At 38.2% G+C, this 10,309-nt stretch overlaps 1 protein-coding gene across 5 annotated transcripts in view; it reads left to right on the plus strand.

The window, feature by feature from the left end:
- ATRX (alpha thalassemia/mental retardation syndrome X-linked) overlaps positions 1 to 10,309 on the plus strand; it is a 206,356-nt gene that overhangs the window by 56,713 nt on the left and 139,334 nt on the right. For 3 of the 5 annotated variants that reach the window (XM_008580865.1, XM_008580863.1, XM_008580864.1), the window contains 3 exons: positions 2,555 to 2,664; positions 4,481 to 4,548; positions 4,842 to 7,879. In XM_008580865.1, the coding sequence (XP_008579087.1) occupies positions 2,555 to 2,664; positions 4,481 to 4,548; positions 4,842 to 7,879 (3,216 nt within the window). The remainder of the gene's footprint in view (positions 1 to 2,554; positions 2,665 to 4,480; positions 4,549 to 4,841; positions 7,880 to 10,309) is intronic. The other 2 variants (XM_008580867.1, XM_008580866.1) reach the window with 2 other exon arrangements.

Here is a 10,309-nt window from a genome sequence, read left to right on the forward strand (position 1 = left end):
TTTTTTTTTTTTTTTTTTCCTTTTTGTCTTTTTTCGTGTCCGGCAACGGACCGCAACCCTCAGTGTTGCGCCCATACCGGACCGGGACCGGCAATGGGATCGCAACCCTCGGTGCTGCACCCGCCCCTCACTCAGCCAGTGAGCGGGAACCGGTCTGTATGTGGGATCCGAACCCCCGGCGGGAGCGCCGCCATGCTCCCAAGTGGCACACTGTAGCAGTGCGCCACCGGGCTGGCCCTAGACAAAATAAATTTTAAACCAAAAAACAGGGGCCGGCCCGGTGGCGCACTGCTACAGTGTGCCACTTGGGAGCACGGCGGCGCTCCCGCCGAGGGTTCGGATCCCACATACAGACCGGTTCCCGCTCACTGGCTGAGTGAGGGGCGGGCGCAGCACCGAGGGTTGCGATCCCGTTGCCGGTCCCGGTCCGGTACGGGCGCGACACTGAGGGTTGCGATCCGTTGCTGGACACGGAAAAAAGACAAAAAAAAAAATTTATTTTGTCTAATATAAGAATAGCTACTCCTGCTCATTTTTGTTTTCCATTTGCATGGTATATCTTTTTCCATCCCTTCACTTTTAGTCTGTGTGTATCTGTACAGGTGAGGTGGGTCTCTTGAAGACAGCATATACTTGGGTCTCGGTTTTTAATCCAATCAGTCTGTGTCTTTTGAATGGGGAGTTTAGTCCATTCACATTTAGGGTAGTTTTTGACAAGTGTTGCTTAATTCCTGTCATTTAATTGCTTCTTGTTTAGATGGTTTAAATATCTTTTGATTATTATTTCTCCCTTTATTTCTCTTCTTCAATGTTAGTTGGAAATTTAAGGTGGGATGATTTAACTTCTTTCTCTTTCTTGCTGGCATTTTTGTTTTAATGGCAAGTTTTGCTCTTTCTTGTGTATTTGTGATAGTGAGATTCCAGATGAATGACTCCGTTGAGAATTTCCTGCAGGGTTGGTCGTGTGGTAGTGAAGTCCCACAACTTTTGTTTGTCTGGGAAATACACTATTTCTCCCTCATTTCTTCAGGAGAGCCTTGCTGAAATGAGGGTTGTTTACTTCTTGAGTTACATATGTGTGTAGAAGATGCTTCATAAATATTATTTAACATTGGATGAACTTTCAAACTCTAGCTTTTATTTATCTTGTTTGTCTGAATGAAATCATTATTTTAAATGAAAAAGTACACTGTGTATTTGTTTTAAATAAAGAGTATATGAATACCCAAGATTAAACACCAACATAGGACAATATGATTTAAAATAAAATATTAGTGCTATATATAGTAAACTTTCAAATTCTCTTTTATCTTCTGAAAAAGTATGATGGTGTCCTTATATGTTAAACTTTTTTAGCTTTTACAAAGAAAATTATTTGCAATAATGTTTGGGTCCATGGTGCTTTGGACCTTAGAACTAACAAAAACACAAAATAGAAAATTAAAAGGCGAGGAATTTATGTGATGGTTTGTCTTTTATTTAGGGATAGAAACATGTTTTTGGTTTTTTTTAGTCATTTCCTTTTTATTTGTGAATGCAGGCATTTTCACTGGCCTCTTTTGAATCATAATCTATCATCTTTTTTGGATCAAGGCTTTGGTTGCACATCAGGATCATCTGTAAAACATATAAGAAAATGTCTTAAGAGATTTCAGTTCAGTGGTCTATGGGTGGGAATGGCTGGCTGTGTTTTTAAAATGATTCTTTCAGATGATTCTAACGTTCAGCTCAAGTTGTAAAGTACTGCCTTAGCAGAACTAGGGACAAGAGTAAGGCATGAGAGCTTTCCTCTTATTCTTTCCTGCATAGTTTATTTTCAGTATGTTTTCTGGCAGACAGTGCAGAACGGGGCTCTGCATTTTGCCCCCAGCTGTTCTGATGTTTTGTTGCTAAGATAAATGTACCTGAAGTGCCTTATTTGCCCTTATTAGGAAAATAGTAGAGAGTGTTGATACGGAGTGGACAGTAGAGTAGACATAGAAAGAAGGCAGATTAATGGAGATCATGGATAATGTTGAGATAAATTTTAGTAAGGAAATTGGTAATAACATAAAATTACCAAGTTTTCACCTACCATACCGATAGGATCTGTGCAGACAATTTCATTTTGAGAATAACCTTTATTGCATGCCTAACTTAAGTATAGGGCTGCAAAAGAGTCTGTTCTGTATATGTCACTCACTTCCCCATTCTTTAAGAACTGGTACTGAATTTATTCATAAAGAAATAGTGAAAGGAAGAAGAGCTCTTGACCCTTATTTTAGATCTTTTCTATGGCGTCTCTTCATATTATATCACGTTGTTGTAAGAAATGGGGCTTGCATTTGTAAAAGGAAACAAGTTAGGATTTGTAGCTTGGAACTTGCAAAGGTTGTCATGATTTTAGTAAGTCAGTAAAATTATTAACCTTTTTTACTTGTGTCCAAAATGTCATCTTTCCAAGGATTATAAGGTATTTCATTTCTAATACAAAAGTTGCAAAATGCTAACTAAAGTAAATATCTTTTCCTACATGTGTATAAATGTGTGAATAATGGTCACTCCTTTTTCCTAGAAGATGGACTTCATGGGATTGTGAGCTGCACAGCTTGTGGACAACAGGTCAATCATTTTCAAAAAGATTCCATTTATAGACATCCTTCACTGCAAGTTCTTATTTGTAAGGTATGTAATGATCTGTTGATAATTCATTCCACAAATATGTGAATGCTTACCATGTACCAGACCTCTAGGACACAGTCATGAAGAAAGACAGAAATGGTCTCTGCTCTTGAAGGGCTTATATTGTAGTGGGGAAGACAAACGTATAAAAAACCTGATAAGTGTCATGATAGGAGAGACACTATGATTATGGGAGCACACAGGAAACCTATGTAATTCGGACTTGGGTCAGGTGGCTTTCCTTCAGAAATGATATAAGCTGCTATCTGAAATATGGTTAAGAATTATCCTGCTGAAGTGGGATTGGTTCAATGTGTTTGAGGCAGAGGCAACATGTTATTAAAAGGTTGGTAGGCTAGGGAGAGCCTGGTGTGTTTGAAAGCCTGAAGAGTATATAAGCATGCACGTGTGTGTTTTATAACCTTCCTGCTATGTATCCTACTTCCCTAAATCTGAGCTCTCCATGTGGTGCAGGGTTCTGATATAACTTGGAGATAATAGAATTAAATGTTTCGTATGTGTTGATTATAATTTCAGTAGTCTGTGCACACTTTTTTTTTTATTAGTAATATCTTGGAATTAATTCTAAATATCTATAATATTAAGGTTATACTTTTCCCAACTCATATTACTGCTAAGATTAATCCTTGTGTTAGTTTGTTTCCCAGTCAAAGCCCCCTTTCAAATGCAGGGGCAAGCCATGTTTTCTTTGGAGTTTTATCTCTAGATCTTTTCTTACATGAATTTTTGATAGATTCAGAGCTGCTTCAATGTACTAAACTCTACTTTGTCTGTTAGCAATTTGTGTCCCTCCTTTCCTTGAATTCCGTTCAGCCAGGGGCCTATCAAAGGTAAATATTGTAGTGTCTAGTTTTAAATTGTAACACCTGGACCTCATATTGCTGGATTCATAATATGCGTTCCCTTTTTTTTTTTTCCTCCTATGTGTGATTACTTCTTTCAAAGGCCAGTCTATTGAGCTAGGCCATTTCAGTAATCATTATTTTTCATCAGTGGGCATGGAACCTTCCCTTTCTCCAGTCCCACTGGAAGGGAATTTGAAGTCATTTAAATTTGGATTTGAATAATAGCTTTGCCTCTTACTAGTTGTATGACATTATATTTGTTAAAATATTAATTAACCTTAGCCTTTTCTCTCATAATACCTCCTACCTTGCATGCTAGTTATTTTGAGATTGAAAGATAATGTAGATTGATTGTTTAGCTGTACATATAGTAGATGTTTATATAGGGTGGCTATTAAAATTATTAAGTAGCAGTACCATCTAATATGTTTTTATGTAGAGCTTTAGTAGCTAGTTTTATGAGACCAGAAATTTGCTTTACTAAAATTTTATATAAATTTTTATATAAAGAATAGTGGTGTTTGATGATAATGGAAATCTATTTCAAGGAATTAATTTCTTGAGATATTCTTATGTTTGGAAAATACTAGTATTGAGTAGTGCCGTGTTTTTTATTTGATTCTGTAAAACATAGACACACATTCCCTTTTTTGTTTTTATTCTGGTAAAAGATATATGTAACAACAAATTTGCCATTTTCACCATTTTTAAGCATACAATTCTATGGAATTAATTACATTCACAGTGCTGTGTAACCATCACTCCTGTCTATTTCCAAAACTTTTTTGTCATGCTAAAAATAAATTCTGAACCATTAAGCAATAACTTATTCCTTCCATCCAGTTTCTGGTAACTTCTCTACTTTTTTAATGACTTAAAAAAATAAAGTTTTTGTTCTTTATGAATGTTATAAGTTTTGAATAAAATTTCTCCTTCTCCCTTTCTTTTAATAGAATTGCTTTAAGTATTACATGAGTGATGATATTAGCCGTGACTCAGATGGAATGGATGAACAATGTAGGTAAGTAATAAATCAAGATGAACTAACATTTAATATCTACTTTCTGGGGGAATTCTTATGTAGTCTTTTATTAGATTTATCCTTTGTAGTATCATCATTGATGTCTTTAATAGAAAGTTGTTCTTTTCCACAGAGCCTTAGATTTATGTCTAGTTTAAGTTTCTGATAAAGAAGAAGCAGATGACATGAATTACTACTAAAAGTGCTAGCAGGAAAATTTAAATTGCATTAATAATGAAGAATATAAAATGAGTTTCATTGGGAATAATATTTTAATCTTTAAAACATTTCAGATGGTGCGCAGAAGGTGGAAACTTGATTTGTTGTGACTTTTGCCATAACGCCTTCTGCAAAAAATGCATTTTGCGCAACCTTGGTCGAAAGGAGCTGTCTACAATAATGGATGAAAACAACCAATGGTATTGCTACATTTGTCACCCAGAACCTTTGTTGGACTTGGTCACTGCGTGTAACAGTGTATTTGAGAATTTAGAACAGTTGTTGCAGCAAAATAAGAAGAAGATAAAAGTTGACAATGAAAAGAGTAATAAAGTATATGACCATACACCCAGATTTTCTCCAAAGAAGAATATCTCAAATTGTAATGGAGAAGAAAAGAAGTTAGGTGATTCATGTTCTGGTTCTGTAACCTATTCTTATTCAGCACTAATTGTGCCCAAAGAGATGATTAAGAAGGCAAAGAAAATGGTTGAGACAACAGCCAACATGAACTCCAGTTATGTTAAATTTTTGAAGAAGGCAACAGATAATTCAGAAGTCAATTCTGCTACAAAGTTACGTCAGCTTAAGGCTTTTAAGTCTGTGTTGGCTGATATCAAGAAGGCTCATCTTGCATTAGAGGAAGATTTGAATTTGGAGATTCGAGCTTTGGATTCTGTTAACAAAGAGAAAAATACCAAAGAACATAAAGTTATTGATGCTAAGTCTGAAACAAAAATAAGAAAAGGAGAAAAACCCTGTGCTTTGGAAAGGAAAGATTTTTCAAAGTCAGATGCTAAACTGTCAAGAAAGCAGGTAGATAGCGAGCACATGGATCATAGTGTTCCAACAGAGGATCAAAGAGCAAATAAAAGTACCAGTGGTGAACATAAGAAATCTGATAGAAAAGAAGAACCTCAGTATGAACCTGCTAACACTTCTGAAGATTTAGACATGGATATTGTGTCTGTTCCTTCCTCAGTTCCAGAAGACATTTTTGAGAATCTTGAGACTGCTATGGAAGTTCAGAGTTCAGGTGATTATCAGGGGGATAGCAACACTGGAACTGAGCAAGAACTGGAGAGTTCATCTGTAAAATTAAATATTCCTTCAAAAGACAACAGGGGAGGTATTAAATCAAAAAGTACAGCTAAAGTAATAAAAGAATTATATGTTAAACTCACCCCTGTTTCCCTTTCTCATTCCCCGATTAAAGGTGCTGATTGTCAGGAAGTTTCACAAGATATAGAAGGCTATAAAAGTTCTAGTCTGAAGCCCAAGTCAGAGAAATGTGGACCTGGACAGGAAAACAGTGATAATGAGCCTGATCTTCGAAGGTCCCCCCGTGTAAAGACTACACCGTTGAGGCGACAGACAGAAACCAACCCTCCAACATCTAATTCTGATGAAGAAAGTAATGAAACAGTTAAGGAGAAACAAAAAGTATCAGTTCCAATGAGAAAAAAGGATAAGCGGAATTCTTCTGACAGTGTTATAGATAATCCTAAACCTAATAAATTGCCTAAGTCTAAGCAGTCAGAGATTGTGGATCAAAATTCAGATTCTGATGAAATGCTAGCAGTTCTCAAAGAGGTAAGCAGGATGAATCACAGTTCTTCTTCAGATACTGATATTAATGAAATTCATACAAATCATAAGCCTTTGTATGATTTAAAGACTCAAATGGGGAAAGATGATAAAGGAAAAAGGAAACGAAAAAGTTCTACTTCTGGCTCAGATTTAGATATTAAAAAAGGCAAATCATCTAAAAGCTCTATAATTTCTAAAAAGAAACGACAAAACCAGTCTGACTCTTCTAATTATGACTCAGAATTAGAAAAAGAGATAAAGAGCATGAGTAAAATTGGGTCTGCCAGAACAGCCAAAAAAAGAGTTCCAAACAAAAATGATTATGAGTCTTCTGAAGATGAAAAACATAACAAAAAAAGAATGGATAATCAAGGACAGAAAAGTTTGAAGACTTCACAAGAAGGATCATCTGATGATGCTGAAAGGAAACAGAGATGTAATTTCTCTTCAGCAGAAGGCACAGTTGATAAAGACAAGACTGTCATGGAACTAAGAGATAGACTTTCTAAGAAGCAGCAGCTGAACGTTTCCTATGACGGTGCCGATAAGCCTTCTTTTGGGAAAGAGGAGACTTTTAATTCTTTGGAAGACAGAAAAGTTGCAGAAACTAAAGAAAAGAGCAAGCATGTGAAATCCAAAACGTATAAAAAAGTGCAGGGTGGCTTATCTGATGTTGCTGAGAAATTCCCAAAGAAAGAACAGAGTGATGAATCCTCTGAAGATGATAAAAAGCAGAGCAAAAAGGGAACTGAAGAAAAAGAAAAGAAAACTACAGACTTGAAGAAAAAAGTAATTAAAGTGGAACGACAGTATGAATCATCATCTGATGACACTGAGAAATTACCTGAGGGGAAAGAAATTTGCCATTTTCCTAAGGGCATAAAGCAAAATAAGAATGATACAACTGATGTGGAAAAGAAAAGTAAAAAAATAAAAGATAAAACTTCAAAAAAGAAAGATGAATTACGTGGTAATGCTGAGAAATTATCAGGGAAAGGAGATAGTTGTGACTCTTCAGAAGACAAAAAGAGTCAGAATGGAGCATCTGGTACAGAGAAGAAAAGGTGCAACTTGCCTGAAAAGAATTTAAGGAAGAAACAAGATTGTTCATCATCTGATACTGAGAAATATTCCATGAAAGATGGTTGTGACTCTTCTGATAAGAGACTGAAAAGAATAGAAATGAGGGAAAGAAGAAATTTAAATTCAAAGAGAAATACCAAGGAAGTACAAATTGGCTCATCATCTTCTGATGCTGAGGAAAGTTCTGAAGATAATAAAAACCAGAAGAAACAAAGAACTTCAGCTAAAAAGAAGGCAGGCAGTGTCAAAGAGAAAAAGAGAAACTCCCTAAGAGCAAGCACTAAAAGGAAGCAAGCAAACATTACTTCTTCTTCATCTTCTTATATAGGAGATGATGATCAGAATTCTGTAGGCGAGGGGAGCGGTGATGAACAGAAAATTAAGCCTGTGACTGAAAATTTAGCGCTGTCTTCACATACTGGATTTTGCCAATCTTCAGGTATGCAAAAACTAAATTTAAAAAATTAATAATTTGTACTTTTCCTTTCTTAAATAACTACATTGTTTACTTTCCCCTGAAGCCAATCAAATTCAGTATTAGGAAAATACCATTTAAAAATTATTTGGAGATTTATTTTTAAGCCATCATTGGAAGGTATTTTAAACATTGTTAGTATTTTGTTTCAGAGATCCTAAATTTATTGGGTAAAGAACAAAAATATTTTTTATCAATGTTTAATGCTTTTCTCTGGAGTAGTGAGCAGTAGTTTATGAAGTAGAATCAGACTGGTGCCAGTAGTTCAGTAGTTCATGTAATGGAGATGAGTACTTGGTACTGGTGTAACATGGTTTGCGAAAAATTTTAACTTCTTTGCCATGCATATTGCTTTTTAAATTGGAACAGATACCTTTGTGTCCCATGAAATCCGCTGAAATAATTTAAATTTACTTCATTGAAACCCTTTACTGATACTCATCAGCTAGTTTCTAATGACATGAACAAATGCTTCTCTTAAAAACACTACCAAAATAAAGGAAGAAAAAATCCAAGAATGGGTCATCCCACCCTGATGAGAGAGCACTAGGAATGTTAGGGTTTGGGTCAACTGGTCAGTGGTACTAGGAAAAAATTTTTTTTATTTTTTAAAATTTTTATTGAATCATGATTATACATATTTTGGGGGTTCAGCATTGACATGTTGATCAAATCAATATTACTAGCATACATATTGTTACAGATAGTACTTATTCTTTATGCACCTTGTCCAATCTCTCCTATCCCCTGTTCCCTCCCCCCTCGGATAACCCTAGATTTCTTCTCTCCTTCTGAAAGAGTAATGGTTGCTCTGTTGATTTATTGCATAGATGATCTATCCAATGCTGAGAGGTGTTCAGGTCTCCTAATATTATCGTAGAGCAGATGCTTCTTCTGTCACTCTGGAATAGGCTTTGTGGAGAGAGATATCCTCTTCTTTTCTTTGGTCTCTGCTGGTGACTCTCTTTGTGTCAATGCACTCCAGTGGCTGGTGGACCATCTGCGTAGTGGTTGTGGTGTCTAGCTGCTTTTGCGGCAGCTGTGGTTATTGTGGTGGCTGTGGTGGGCCACCCACATGGAGGTGATATTTTGGGCATGCTCCTTGTTGCTGGTGGTGTGCCTGGTTGTGGGAGGGGGGCCTGGTCCCTGGCTCCATGCCTGTGGTCCCCAGGCAGGCCCAGAGGGTACTGGCAGTGTGCCTGGGCCGGAACTAATTTTTTGTCCTTTGCTCACTTCTAAAATGGGGGAACTTCCTGTGGGGACTAGTACTTGAGCTGTGTGGTTTAGCTAAATTGCTGCTTTGCTGCTGATTCCCTAGGGAAGGCTTTTTGTACAGCTCAGGTTTTAATGGTTGAATTTATAGGTACTTCTGGCTCTCCAAAGACCTGGTGCACCTGGGTTGTGTAGAAACTCTGATCTGAGCCTGAGTCTTTTCATCAAGCTGCACCCCATGCAATTCTATATTCCTGACCATTCTCCTCTGAGTGGTCCTTTGCTGATTGGGGTGCTGGTCAGCTTTCCTTGTTGTGCCCCAGTGTTCCCTTGGTGGGCCCATCTCCCCCACTGCCTATGCTGCAAACACTTCCCATGGGACGGGCCATGTGCCTGTCCCTTGTGATGACTCATCCTCCTCTGAATGGCTCCTTTTTTTCAGTTGGTGTGGCTCCTTGCTCCTGTGTGGGTCCACAGGAACCCTATTAGTGGTCTTGCTGGCGTGGGGGCCACCAAGGCTCTCTTCTCCCCTGCAGCCTCCATGCAACTTCATCTGAAGGGCACAGCTGCGGCTTTTGCTCGCTCCTGCTCTGTGTACTCAGCAGCTCCAGCCTTAAAGTGGCCATGGCCCGAAATGGTCGGAGCGATTTTTTTCTTTCTCTCATCATGGTTTCTCCCACCTTCGTGTACTCCATAGGCCTCTCCTCCTCTTCCCCTGAGCTCTGTCAGCCCCAGCTTGGCTGTTGTTGCTTTTTTATAGTTGTAAATTGGTTGGTTTGTGGGAGAGAGTGATGCTGGGGACTATCTATTCCGCCATCTTGACCGGAAGCCCAGGAAAAAAATTTTTTTTAATATTTTTTTTTCCTTTTTGTCTTTTTTACTGACTGGTAACGGGATTGCAACCCTCGGTGTCGCGCCCGTACCAGGGACCGGCAACGGGATCGCAACCCTCGGTGTTGCGCCTGCACCGCGCTCAGCCAGTGAGCGGGAACTGTTCTCCACATGGGATCCGAACCCTCGGCGGGAGCGCCGCCGCGCTCCCAAGTGGCGCACTCTCCAGTGCACCACCGGGCCAGCCCTAAAATAATTTTTATCATAGGCCGGCCCATGGCTCACTCGGTAGAGTGTGGTGCTGATAACACCAAGGCCATGGGTTCGGATCCTATATAGGGATGGCCAGTT

The sequence above is a fragment of the Galeopterus variegatus genome, unplaced genomic scaffold (assembly GCF_000696425.1).
Source record: "Galeopterus variegatus unplaced genomic scaffold, G_variegatus-3.0.2 Scaffold2181, whole genome shotgun sequence".
In the NCBI taxonomy this organism is placed as follows: Eukaryota; Metazoa; Chordata; class Mammalia; order Dermoptera; family Cynocephalidae; genus Galeopterus; species Galeopterus variegatus.